General features: G+C 41.5%; 1 protein-coding gene across 1 annotated transcript; it reads left to right on the forward strand.

Annotated features, from left to right (window-relative positions):
- Positions 1 to 407: 407 nt before the first annotated feature.
- Positions 408 to 13,284, forward strand: SDE2 (SDE2 telomere maintenance homolog). Its single transcript, XM_019730909.2, has 7 exons — positions 408 to 588; positions 4,735 to 4,852; positions 5,853 to 5,964; positions 6,296 to 6,465; positions 7,167 to 7,281; positions 8,984 to 9,488; positions 11,734 to 13,284. The coding sequence occupies exons 1-7, from the start codon at positions 469 to 471 to the stop codon at positions 11,953 to 11,955; spliced, it is 1,362 nt and encodes a 453-aa protein (XP_019586468.2). The 5' UTR covers positions 408 to 468; the 3' UTR covers positions 11,956 to 13,284.
- Positions 13,285 to 14,407: the final 1,123 nt, after the last annotated feature.

Consider the following 14,407-nt stretch of genomic DNA (forward strand, 5'->3'; position numbering starts at 1 on the left):
CCACTTCCGGGACTGCAGCCTCCCCTACGCCCCCAGGGAACAGTGCCTTCTCAGGCCACGATCCCCGCGACGCAAAAATAACTGCACAGATGTAAGGAAAAGGGCCAAAGCCTGCGGCACGGGGCGGTGCTTAGTTACAGTCTTATCGCTATAGCCAGAGAGCTAGAAACCTAACCCAGCGCCAGCCTTTTATAGAGGGTCCCTGGAGCCCCGCCCTAGCAACTTCCCCTAGCAACGCCTCGCCCTGGTGCTCCGCGGTCTTATCGGCCCTTGCCAGGCTCTTCCTGTTCCCCTCCCCCCGCCAGCTCGGTTTTGCGGCCGGACTCACGTGACCCGCCCCAGGGGAGGGGCGGGGCGAGCGGAAGACCTGAGGGGCGGGGCGCCTAACGGCGAGCTTAACGTCATCAAGGTGCGCCGGGCCAGTCGTGGAGTTCAGGCGCGGCGAGTCAGTTTCCGGGACTAGGTGAAATGGCGGAGACGGTGACCCTGGTGTGGATTCGTGGCCCCGGCTTCGGCTGCAGGGCGGTGCGGGCTGTCTCGGCCCCATGCTCTGTCCGAGACTTTATCCACCAACACTGCCAAGATCAGGTGAGGTTCGCGGTTCCTGGAAGGAAGGGGAGAGAGGAGGACGAGTCAGGATTGGGTGCGGAGAGGGTCTGTCTGGGGTGCGTCTGTTCTTTGGGGTTTTCATTTTTTCAGGCTGAGGGTTCCTCAGTGTTAAGATTCTTCAAACTGATGCTGAGGCCTTCCTCTGCTTTTGTTTTGGGCTGATTGTTGTTTTGTCACCCCATAGAAGGGGGATAAACCCTTCCGCTCACAGGCCTTCTGTCTGGACTAACACAAAACACTTAGGTATTCTGTTACTTCATCCGTAAGTGAGGCAGTTGGACCAGATGACTTTTAAGGGACATTTCCTTATATTTTCCTTACATTCAGTCTATGGTTATGTGACATGCGTTTTGTCCACTGATCAAACATCCCTCTTATCTCCAACTTATAGAAGAAATATGTGATGTCTAAACCCAGGCCAAAGGATGGTAAGGGAGGGAAATGGATTTATCTGGTACTAACTGTTTGGGGCCAGGGACTCACATATCCTGTTGAGGGCATGGGTTCTTAGGGCCTGTCGTTTAGATGTTTTCACTGATCATTTGACCGTCTCATTTGTCTATGTGTATTTTTGAAAACCTTTCATGGACTTCTAAAGTTATATGTGTGGTTTACTTAATTGTCAAGCAAGCCAGCTTTTACCAACTATGAGATATAAAGCCTGTTCAGTTATCTAAAGAATTGAGTGGTCTCCCTGAATCTAATTTTAATCCTGGCACTTGATCTAGTACTGTTTTTCTTTATAACCACACCTCATCCTTGCTTCCTTAGGCTCTTTCCTCTGCTTGTCATTTATAAGCTTAACACATGTTAACACTGCAGTTCAAACCAGATCTTTACTTGGACTGGTTCCATGAAACAGCAGTGTGTGTTTGCAAATAATGTGTTTTTTCAGCTTCCCTGTTTTTCTTCTTATGCTGCAGTGCAGAGTCTAAAAACTGTCAGAACTGTTTTTGACCATCTGAATGGGGAACTGATTTCCAAAATAATTGGATTTTAATATCTCTGATGATAGAACTCTTATTTCACGAGTACAGTTTTCAAACTTACTGATAATTGATCTAAACTGAGACCAGGAAAAACAGGATCTTAATTTTGAGAGGCGTATTGGAAGAAATAATTTTAAATAAGAAGAAATAGAAATGAATGGATTCAGCCAGGTACTTAAGAAACATGACCATATCAAGTGTGAACAGACAAGACTTCTAAAAGGGCATTTGATGAGATACTGAAACAAATAAAAATAGCTCAAGTTCACACTATGATTTTTATTTTTATTTTTTTAACATTTTAAAAATTAGTTTCAGGTGCACAGAACAATGTACTAGACATTTATCACACTATGCTTTTTAAAACAATACTACTCTAGTTCATGATAAAGTTAGTGTTTGCCAGGGAGAAAGTGAAAATCTGCCCTGCTGTTTATCTAGCTGGGATAAGAGACACAGATAAAATCAGCTGCAAAGTTAATAGGAAACAGTATTTCTCCCAAGGACGATGGGGGCAGTGGTGAAATGTCATAATGATTCCTTTGAAAGTCTACAGCTTTCTTATTCATGGAGAGACCTTGATCTCAAAAATCATAGACTATAAGAAACTTTGTTGTTTGAAATTATATCCGTCAGAATGAAGCATCCTGCCCTTGCCTGATAATCTTAAGTCTCTTTGATATAGAGCAGCACTCTTGATTTCCAACCCAGATGCGGGGCTTCAGATTAGGGGTTTCTGAACACAACATTCCACATTTATCTTAACTTTATAGTTTCCAAGGAAACAGGAGTCTGGATCTATCTGCTTCACAGTCCTAGACCTGATGTTGCCCCTTTTACACACAGACCTGCTTTGTTTGGAGCCTCTCAAAACCCCGTTAAATTTCCCCTAAACTCCACCCTGCCCCAAATCCTATAAAAACTCTCTCTATTTTTGTTATTGTTGATGAGACACTGCATGATTCCTCTGGTGTGCAGTCCCCCCTCATTGCATGGATTCAATAAATTTGACTTCGTTGGACTACAGGTTTGTCCCTGGTGGCCTTAGGCTCATTGGGCTAAGATACACATAATGCTTTGTGCTTGAAAGTGCTTTGTAATATACAAATGGTTAAAAACAGTTAAGTAGATTCTTAATACACTTTTCTCACTTGTCGGACATCACCCTCTGTTCTCTTCCACCTCAGCTGGCCTCTCCTGTCCAGTCTCTTTTGCTGCTTCCTCCTCATCTCCCTGATCTCTAAACCTTAGAGTGGCCAGGGCTTAGTCTTCTGACCTTTTTTCTGATATTCTCTCTGCCCCCCCACCCCATCCAGGTGATTTCGTCCACTCTCATAGCTTTAAGTACCATCAGTATGTTCACAACATTCAAACGTAACTGTCTAGCCTTGATTTCTTCCCCAAACTCCAGATTTGTATATATCCGTCAGTTTTCTTGACCTCTCCACTTGGCTACCTTGATGGACATCTCAAACTAACGTATCCAGCATGAGACTAATTGTCTCCCCCAAACTTCCTTCTCCCTCTTAATAAATGGCAACTCTGTTTTCCCATTAGCCAAACCAAATTTTTCGTATCATCTCTAATTCCTCTACTGGTCTCACTTCCCTCATCTAGGGCGTTGGCAAATTCAGTTGCCTCTGTCTTCAGAATATCCTCGGAATCTCATATTTCTCGTCACCTGCTGTCACTACCACACTGGTACAAATAGCCTTTATCTGTCACCTGGATTATCACAATAGCTTCTCACTGGTTTCTCTGCTTCTATAGTCTTATTTTCAATTGAACAACTATCGTGATCCCTTCAGAGCATAACTCAGATCTCAGTTTATTCAAAGCCCTACAATAGTTTCATTCAGAGTAACATCCAAGGTCGTTGCAGTGGTTTCTAGGCCTCATTACTCCCTCGCCACGGCCCTGTTGCTGGTCCCTGAATACTCTAAGCTTATTCTTTGATCTGCTCTTGCCTCTGTCTAGAATGATGTCTGCCAGATAGCCACATGGCTGGTTCTCTTACTTTCTTTAATTCTCTGCTCTAATGCCACTTGGTCAGAGAGGCTTCCCTTGACACTACTAACTGTACATGTAAGATAGATTACCACTACACCCATCCACATACCTTATCCTCTGCTTATCAACACTTGACATAGTATATAATTTGCTTGTTTGTTCATTATTTGGCTTACCCCACTAGAAGGTAAGCTCCATGAGGCAGCATCTGTATATTCACTGTATTATTCTCTGTAGTATCCAAACACCTGAAAAGTACCTGGCAAATAGTAGACACTTAATATTTGTCGAATGAATAAATTGTTCCTGTTAAAATAGCTGTATGGTATGGCACATATTTTCCACTTCAGGAAGAGACCAGTAATACATTTTTTCTTTCTGTTGGTGTAGCGATCTCCTCATTCTTGATATTGTGGATTTAATTGTGTGCCTCCTAAGTGCCATATAACTTTGGAGAATACTCCTCTATTGTCTTTATTTCACAGCACCTGAAACTTGTTCAGAAAGACTTAGAGTTTTTATAATTTCTTTTTCATCATTTGATCTGAGAATTTTGAAATTTGGGGGTATTCAGGCTTCTTCAGTGATCGGCTATAACTTGGGGTCACTAGCAGAAGAGGCAAGCGCTGGTCCTAAAACTTAAAGCTTATGTAGGTGTATTAAAACCATACTGTCATCTCTTCCCTTCCCTTCTTCTTACACTTACCTACACTTTTCAGGTTGTATATTGTCACTTTTAAACTTGGAGTCCACTCTTGATTTAATCTGAAAAAATCAGAGAAAATGGAACCTCCAAAGTGACTGGATCTGCGCCCTGTATAGTCTTCTACCTTGACTCAGACTTTTTATTACAGAAGGCAAAAGAAGCAGTTTTTATTATCATCTCAAAGACAAAAAGTTCTGCATATCATGATTAGGTATTAGGAAAAAATTGTACCCAGAATTGTACCCATCAGATGAAAGGACATTTTTTTTTTAGTGGTTTTCATTTTCAAGTCAACAAATATTAATTGAACACAACCTGCTTGTCACTGGAGTAACAAAAAGATAATAAGCTAGGTCCCTTCCTGTAAGATACTTGTATTGTCTCATAAACAGCATTAAAAAAACCCACCTTTGTCTCTAGGATGTTCCAGAGGAATGCTTCTTTGTGAAGTGCAATGGATCCCTCATTAGCATCAGTGACACGGTGCAGCATGGAGCTGTGTACAGTTTGGAGCCCAGACTTCGAGGTGGAAAAGGAGGTTGGACATGATTGTCGTCTGCTTGGCTGTAACACATCTGTAGTCTTTAGCCATATGTATTAAATTAACCAACTCCGTGGTCTCTGAAGTACGCCAGCCTGTTTACCTTATGAAACCCTTTACTTACCTGGGTTTGAATATTTTTTTCTTTTATTCTTTTTGAGGAAGATGTTGCATGATACAGTTGCCACCTTCTCCAGCTAGATAGCTCTTAGGTAACCTAGGCTCAACAGCTTTGGGGAAGATTAGATAAAGACTTGTGATGATTATTCTGTCCAGTTTGCTGAAGAAAGCATGTGAAAACAATCAAGTCTACTTTTATCAAGTATTTGTCTAGGTACTGTAGTTCCGAGGGAGGTCTAACGTTACCTTATGAAATGCAACTGTTTACATATTGGGGTAGGTTAGGGTTCTGGTTGCATTCACACATCTCAGAAAAGAGGAACTAGACGGGCAAAAGCTGAGTGTGAACAGTTCTTTCTTAGTCTTTCTCCTGATGCACTAACATGTCATCCCTAAGCTTTCTGATCTACGGTGATTTGGTTTGATTTTCAGACAGCTGACATCTCAGATTATAATCATCCTGCTGTTTGAAACCGTGTCAATAAGAATGAAGCTTGTCGTATTAGCCAGTGACAGTTAAAATGGCCTTTCCTTCTAAACTCACTGCAAAATCTCACCATATAAATTTTTAAGTTCTTAATCAGGGAATCTTGGGTTCTCCGACCCTGGGTAAAGCCCTCTAAAACATCCCAGTGATGCAGGTACAATATTTCAGAAATACAAGAGGAAGGGCAAAAGGCAGGAGGTTAAACAAGTTTATCAGTATTTTACATTTGTTCCTGAGTTCAAATCTTTATGTCCATTTCCTTTAAAAAAAAAAAAGGGGAGAAATCAGAGATCACCTTTAATCTTGTGATTCATTACTATTTTCACAAGTTTGGCATTTATCCATCTTTGAACACTTTTTAACTTGCTTTCTCCAAATATATTTGCCCAGGTTTTGGGTCTATGCTCCGAGCACTTGGTGCTCAGATTGAGAAGACAACCAATCGAGAAGCTTGCCGGGATCTCAGTGGAAGGAGACTACGGGATGTCAATCATGAAAAAGCGTAAGATGCCCATCTGTTCTTTTTTAAACAGAAAAATATTTTCCTATCAATTGTGATGATACACATGCCATGCCTGTCAGGAATGTAACCTTGAAATATTTGTGCTCTGGCTCACTGTTATCAGATGTCCCCTTTTCCATAATTTAATAATTATCTTCGTGTCTTAAGTCCATGATAGTATGCTAGTAGTAAGCATGGCACACCTCTCAGGGGGAGTATCACAATATGAGCAAGAGTGCACTGATGTGTTGGGGAGAGGGGCGTTTTACATGTACTTAAATGTGTGTCTAATACATCCACTCAGTTCCATCTGTCTCTCTCCCATCCCCAGAATGGCTGAGTGGGTAAAACAGCAAGCTGAGCGAGAGGCTGAAAAGGAGCAGAAGCGCCTCGAGCGACTGCAGCGGAAGCTCGCCGAACCCAGGCACTGCTTCACCAGCCCCGACTACCAGCAGCAGTGCCATGAGATGGCTGAGCGGCTGGAGGATTCCGTGCTCAAAGGTGAGAGGGAGGATTCCTTCGTGTGGTCAGCAGGCACCCCTGAAACCAGCGGTTCCAGACTGTTCCACACTGCACGCAGAGTGCAGTCCTTCAGCGTTTTTGGGTTACAGACCTCTGAGAATCTGATGAGAGCTGTCGAACCTCTCCCCTCAGTAATGAACACGGTATATCTGTGACCCCGTAAAAAAAGAACACAGCCGCACAGCATTTGATATACTTGACCCTGAATTCAGCAGTTTTAGGTCAATTCTTTTTAATAGTTTCTAATAAGAATGATTGTCATTTACTTTTATTAGAATCCAGAGTATTATGCTAGGGCTATTGTAGATACAATTGAATAAGAAGGAAGCTTTTCCATCACAAAGGTTATGAGATAACAAGGGTTCGAATACATGCAAATAATGAGCACGGGAGGAATCACTAGGTTTGGGGAGATCTAGGTTTGAACCCATCACCTTCAAAGTTTTCAAATTGGGCATTGGTGCTTTAAACATCTGGTTCTAGCGCCAGAATGCTTATTATTTTAAATCTGTGTAAATTTGAGGTGAATCTCATTTCAACGATCCTAACTTTTGATATCTTAAGAAATGTGAATCTGTAGCTTTAGATTGCAGCTCATTTTGCAATCCAGATTCCTTATAATTTCTTTGATTAAATTTAATTCTGATAATAGACACTGAGTTTTAAAAATTTCTGTTCAGGTATGCAGGCGGCCTCCAGCAAGATGGTATCGGCAGAAATCGGCGAGACTCGGAAGCGGCCTAACACATCCAAAACAGAGCAAGGAACCAGTGCAGCGAAAAGGAAATGCTTTTGGTATGTTGTCTTTTCATTCCACATTCATCTTTGAGGACTGACATGCTCCATTTCCTTCTTGTCTACCTGGTATAACGCATCTTTAAGTAATGTTTGATGGGAGCTCAGAAATTTTCCAGAGTGTTTGGGGTTTTAGTGATTGTCATGTTATACCCACTAGTAATGGTTTCTGCGATGAGTGCCGTTAATCGAATCTAAAGCGCAGTATTATTCCTTACAGTGAAAGATCACATAAAAATAAATTTAGACTTGAATTACCATGTGGTGTTGAAAGAGTTAACTGTCAAAAATCCCAGGTGGAAGTCCAGGCTGCACTTTCCAGGCTGTTCTCTTTTCTCTGGGGTTTTTCACAGGCATCGCTGAGGTCTCTGGTCCCTTTGCCAGACCGCTTCTCCACTTTGCACTTGCGGATGAAAAGCACAACCGTACTTTTTCTTACCCATTCTTCTGATAGCTCTCCAGCCCTTCCCATTGGTCCTCTGGTTACCAGCTCAGTTCCCTTGGGCCGTGTTCTAGAAAATGATAAGTCCAAATGGATCTTGCTTCCTTGTTGGCCTTCCCTTTAGGGATAGAAAGATAATTATTAACAAAAGATCATGTAACTGTGAGTCCAGCATAGAATTTTGTGTGTTCTTTCTGAAGTGGGAATTAAATGTTCCTGAGAGAAAGTGTAGTGGCATTGTGAGTGTTTTTTGAATCAGGCTTATTGGGGTATAATGTATATACAGTGAAATTCACCCTTTTTGATTGAACAGTTCTGTGGGTTTTGAAAAATATAGTCATATAATTACTATCACCCTGAAAAGTGCCCGTGTGCCCCTTTGCAGTTAATTCCTTTCCTCTGCCCCCATCCCTGGGAGCCGGTGATCATGGGTGAGATCTTTGTTCCTGTGGTTTTATCTTTTCCAGAATGGCCTATGGCCTTTGTGTCTGGCTTCGTCCACTTACCATAATGCTTTTGAGATCCATCGATGGTATTTTATTGATCAGGAGTTCATTCCTTTTTCTTGCCAAGTATTATTGCATAGTACGGCTGTACCATAGTTGTTTATTCATTCTCTACTTGATAGATATTTGGATAGTTTCCAGTTTGGAGCGATTGCGAATAAAACAAGATTTTCTTTGAACTATTCATCAATTTCCAACAGTTAATAATTAACAATATTAACTCATAATTTCCAACAGTTGAAATTCATACAATATGTGAAAAAAAAGCTTTACGTAAAATCAATTTTGTCTTAAGAGATCCTGTAGAGAAAGACAAATAACATACGGTTTCATTTATATGTGGAATCCAAAAAAAAACAAAACAAGTGAACAAACAAAACAAAAACGGATCCATAGAAATAGATCAAAAGAATGGTTGCTAGAGGGGAAGGGATGGGGGATGGGTGAAAAGGATGAAGGGGACGATAGTCCACAATATGGTGCTAAGTCTGCATGGTGACAGACGATGACTAGACTTAGTGGGGTGGTCACATTGCAAGATATAAAAATGCCAAATCGCTATATTTGCACACCTAAAACCATGTAATATTGTATACCAACTATACTTAAATAATAAATCAAATCAAATAAAAAGAGATCCTCCTGGTTGTTCAGGACAGTTGGTTCCAGTCTCTGTTCCTTGAACAAACCGTAGCTCTTCTTTTATTTTGAAGCAGAAGCTAGAAACAGTGTTGAACCTTTCTGTTTCTGACAGGTTGGGCATGGAAGGCCTGGAGACTGAGGAGGGGTCCAGCTCTGAGACTTCAGATAGTGACAGTGAAGAAGCACCTAGTACTTCGGGAATGAGCTTCCATGTTCCCAAACATGACACTGATGGTGTTGAGATGGCAGCTGAGTTTCCCAGCAGTTCTCAGAGGGCGCCAGGATTAAGGACAGACTGCAGCTCACCACAGAAACTACAGACCCCCGTCACTGGCTCTGGGAATGGTATTTCAGAAGACTCGTGTGCTGAGCTGGGGGAGAGCCCTTCCCAGGCATACGTGGAAAGGAAGATGGCTACAGAAAGAGAGAAAACCCAGGAGGAAAAGGAGGCAGAGAGAAAAGAACCCACAGAAAGGGAAGCCGCTGGGACTGGACTGCATGAGGAGAAAGAGACAAAAGAAATGACTGATGGGGGAAAAGCTGCCAACGTAGTACCTGGAGAAGACAGGGAAAACATTCCTGATGCCAAACTGGAGGGGAGCCAGTCAGGAAACACAGTAAGTGCTTCTGAGGGGTCGCTGTGTAAAGCCAAATCAGTTTAGTCAACACAATAAGTCATTAAAATAAAAACGTGCTCTTCCCCATCAGCTGCTTGTTGAATAGTGGAAAGGCTTATTTAATCATCAGAAATACAGAGAGATGATGGTGAAGCTTGCCTTGTCCCCCCAAAAATCCGTAGGGTTTCTTTGTTTTTTAGCTTGGAATTTGTATTATTTTGCCACTAGGTGGCATCTTTGGTTCCATATTTCATTAATTCTAAGATTCATGTTTTTCACATTTTAATTCTCTCTGCATTTGGATGTATGTATCACATAGCATAATTGCATTTATTCTTTCTTGACAATACATACAGTAGTAAGGCATATTAAGATAGATGACATTTTAGATTTGATGAAAGTACTCATTTTCCTATCACTAAGTCTCCAGTTACTCAGTTTCTCTTTTTCATGTGATACTATTTGAACAGGACTTGTCAGCTGGATGTGCAGGTTTTCCCTATGGCAGAGAACCAGCTCCTTCTTAATTTATCATTAAACCTTAAGTCCCTCATTCAGCCTATTAAGAATTGGTCTTCGGGCAGGCCTAGTGGCTCAGGTAGTTTGAGTGCCGTGTTCCTCATGCCGAGGTCGCCGGTTCGATTCCCACATGGGCCAGTGAGCTGTGCCCTCTATAGCTAATGGTGAACAACAGCTCCTGCTGGAGCTGGGCTGCCGTGAGCAGCCAGGGGTTGGCGTGAGTGGGTTACCGTGTGCTGCCTGGAGCGGCCTGCGTGAGTGGCCGGCAGCTGTGGATAACTGCTGTGAGCAGCCGACCGACTGCCTCAGCTGGGGGAGTGCAAGGCTCCTAATACCAGCCTGGACCAGGGAGCTGTGTCCTACACAACTAGACTGAGAAACAACGGCTTGAACCGGAGTGGAGTGTGGGGGGAGGCGGAAGAAGGCGGGGAATTGGTTTTCATTGTGCATGCTTTCCCTCAGATGGTGGCTTATTCTGTCATCCGTGGACTGACTACCTGCAAAAATCTTTTAATATTTACTCTTTGATTTAATGATTTGCTTTTAGAATAGATGAAACCCACACTATTTGGTTTCCTTTGATAAATACAAAGCCTATCATTATTTGTTTAACTAGCACCTTCCTGTCCCCCAATAAATAAGCAAAAATGCATAAATCGCCCTTTCTAGAGAGGATAGTGGAATTTTTTTATGTTAAGGGCTTTGAATTGACCCTTTAGAGTTATAAGCATATAACTTTTATGTTACTTGTATATATTGGGAGCTCTATCCTGACCAAAGTGTTGGGAAAATGAATAAAGGAAAATAGAATAAAACCTGATTTGGCTTTCAGTTGTTAAGGTTTCACCGTGGAAATTCTGCTCTTAATATTGTAGCAGCTATTGTATTCATAATAACTAGGTGTGATTCTCCAAAGACACATACGTGGTGTTTTAGGATTTGGCCACAGATAGCGAAGCCAAGGTTTACTCAGAAATCTAAAAAAAAATGACTTTTTTTTTAAACGAAGATCAACTAGAAAGACAGGGTCCATTCCGAGAGCTCTTTATGTGTAAAAAAAAATAACTTATTGTGAGAGAAAATTCTTGTACTTTGAGTATATTTTTTAAAAACCCCTAGATGTGAACATTTCCACACTATGGTCAGAAGTATTTAATTGTCTCACAGTCTGTTTACATGGTGGATAGAACAGTTGCAAATCTATTGAATAGCATTTGAATTTATATAAGTCGGAACTTATATAAATTGAGTTATATAAGTGGGAACTTTGACAAACCAATTTAATTATTCAGTTAGAATAGAAAGCATTAAGAGTGTGGAATTAATAGATTTACAGGCATGGGAACCTCATTAAAATTAAGCTTTATGGGTTGCTGCTCTTTTCTGTGGTCATAGTGTGGGGGGAGGCTACGTATATTTTACTGTTTGACTTTTTACTGGAAAAATCAGAAAATAATTTAAAAAGTAATATTCAGAATCTACCGGAATCCTGTAACTTCTGTTACTGTTCTGAATGCTTGTTTCTAAATATGTAGATGGAAAATTAACATGAATTATGTGTAATGAGAAGGTGGGAAGAAAAACATTTAGATGATCATTAAAGTTCAGTAGCAAGACAAGGCAACAAAGCTGCAAATTCCTTGGAAATAGAACATGGTTGACAGTTCCATGCAGAGAAAGGAGCCTGTTTTACATATTTCCTTTGTGTTTTGTTTTGTTTTCTCAGGATATTGGTCAGGAATCTGTAGATTTACTGGCGTTCACCTCGGTTGCAGAAGTGGAGTTGCTGGGTCTGGAGAAGCTCAAGTGTGAACTCACAGCCCGAGGGCTGAAATGTGGGGGCACGCTCCAGGAGCGAGCAGCAAGACTCTTCTCTGTCAGGGGACTGGCGAAGGAACACATAGACCCAGCTCTGTTTGCCAAGCCTTCGAAGGGGAAGAAGAAATGAATTTCATCAGAACTGATACCCTCTTTCTTTCTAGTCGAGCCCTTACAACCTGACGCGTAGCCGTTATGCCTGTTGATATTAAAGCTGATAGAACCCAATTCTAACTATCCTCTGTTTCACGATTACAGTTACAGAATTAAGGTGTGAAACCAGCTGAGCTTGACGTTTTTGTGGGAAGATTTTTTAAATAACGAATTTAGTAACTATGAAGCTATTCAGATGTTTGGTTTCATCTTGTGTCATTTAGGAAAGTTAATTTTCAAGGAATTTGTCCATGTGACTCAAGTTGTCAGATTTGTGGACGTGAAGTTTTTTTCGTAATATTCCCTTATCTTTTGAAAGTCTGCAGGAGCTGCAGTGGTAACTTTTGTCATCTGAGTTTTCAAATGGTGTTTCTCAAAGGGAGAAAGCCACTGCCGTGGTTCCCTGCACTGGAGTATATAGATGGATAGTTGTCACACAGGAAGCAGCTATTGAGTGAAATGTCTTGGGCAAAATTAGATAGTAAATAGTGATTTAAGAAATCAAATGTCTATTGAAAGAGATCACTGGACTTAAAGTCTTAGAGGAAGAAAAAACATTGTGATCCCAAATTATGCTGCCACGTGCCAGCTGTAGGACCCAGGGTGGGGGCGGGAGTTTGCAGAGAGTGAAGTATGTACGCTCAACATTTAGTTTCATCTTCCTGAGAGGGGTACAAATTTTGTGTTTGATCTTAGATGTCTGAGAGTGGTACAAATTTTGTGTTTGATCTTAGATGTCTACAGAAAAAGGTAACGTTTCAAAAAGAAATGTATTTTTTTCTTTATTCTTTCAGGAATATTTTGGACACTTGTCTTTTTATATGATGATAGAAACAACCTTATTGAGACATCACTCTGTTTTTCCTGGTTTCCATTTTTTTAAACTGTATGTCAGCTCCCCTCCCCTCCTTTATTCGTAATGCTTCAAGTTTTTATTTGGGCCCAAGAATCATTCTGCTACGTGGTCTGTCCAATTATTAACTTATTTTCATTTTTTGTCTTCTATGGTATTCTTAGAGTAATTTTTTTTTTTTTTTGAATAGAGTATATGGCTGGTGTATTTTCTGTATCCTTGCGTAATCTGGCATTGTTTTTCTGTTGGCCTTTGCATTGTCAAATCCTCGGCGTACAGTCTTTTCCTTTCAAAATAATAGATATTTGCTATTGTTTTCTGGCAGATAGTATTTCAGAAGAAAAGCTTTATGCCTGTTTTGAGTTTGTTTTTTATTGTATACAATGTGTTTTTCTTGTTAGACATTTCTACATTTTTTCTTTATCCTTCAAATTAAAAAATGTCACCAGGTTATTTCTAGTTGTGATCTCTTCCTTAACATTTCTTAGTATTGGGTGAACCCTTTTGAGGTCTGAAGACTAGGCTTTTTATTTTAGACCACTATTTTCCTATTACTTACTTGATTATCGCTTTTATTCTCTGCTCTTTCCCCTGGGACCTCATTTTCTTTCACATCCAATCTGCTGTTTGCCCCTCCTCTTGTGTTTGTCAATTCAACAATTGGGTTTCTCCTTTAGCTCTTTCTCACACTCGGATTTGTTGCTCTTCATGCTTGCTTGTGTTTTATAGATGTGCTGTCTTGCAACTCAGTGTGCGTGTGCTTTAAGGACTTGTATATACCTTCTCCATTTCTCTTTCATAGGGATGCATTTCCTCTGATCCCTCAAATCGATTTGTTTGTGATTAATCCTTTTTCCAGTGTGTCCTCACGTGCATGAATTTAGGTCTAGGATGGGGTTCGATGCGCAAGGCATTTCTTGGGAACTGGTGCAGGAGAGGGTAGGGAGAATCTTCAGATGCAGGTTTGACACCCACGGAAGGAGGGAACAAAGGAATGGGTAGGCAGAGTCTCCGGCTGCAGTGCCCGAGGAAGTTTCAATGGCGAGTTGAACCTTGAATGGCCAGGTTGATGGCGAGTCCCAGAGCCAAGGTCATCTGTTGGCATCCAGAATCTTGTCGGAATGGGGCTGCCTCAGTGCCCACACTGTGCTCCCTGGCAAGAAAGTCTGGCCTGGGTGTGAATCTGATGGATCCAGAGGGGCAACCAGTGGGACCACCAGTCAGTTACTCTCCCCAAAGCAGGGGACCTGACAGGCATATATTCATAGCTGCCAGAGTGTGTTTTCCTGTCGCTTAGGGTTTTTTCTTGTTTGGGTAGCTGAAAACAGTTTTCTTCAAATTGTGTGGCTATCTGTACAATCTTAAAAAGCACACTCAAAGGGGGAAGGGGAAAGCTGAGATGGAGTGGAGGTTTACTTTGTCAGATTAGAGGTTCTTTTCACTTGTGAGACATGCAGGCATCCCGGCCCAAAGCATTTCTTTCCTGTTGTGGCAGTGTGACATTGGCTGGGTCAGTGCCCCTTTCCTAATTGGCATGGTTAGCCCCTTCAGGTTGCCAGCTCCAGCTGTGCCCTGC

The sequence above is a fragment of the Rhinolophus sinicus genome, linkage group LG12 (genome assembly GCF_036562045.2).
Source record: "Rhinolophus sinicus isolate RSC01 linkage group LG12, ASM3656204v1, whole genome shotgun sequence".
NCBI lineage: Eukaryota > Metazoa > Chordata > Mammalia > Chiroptera > Rhinolophidae > Rhinolophus > Rhinolophus sinicus.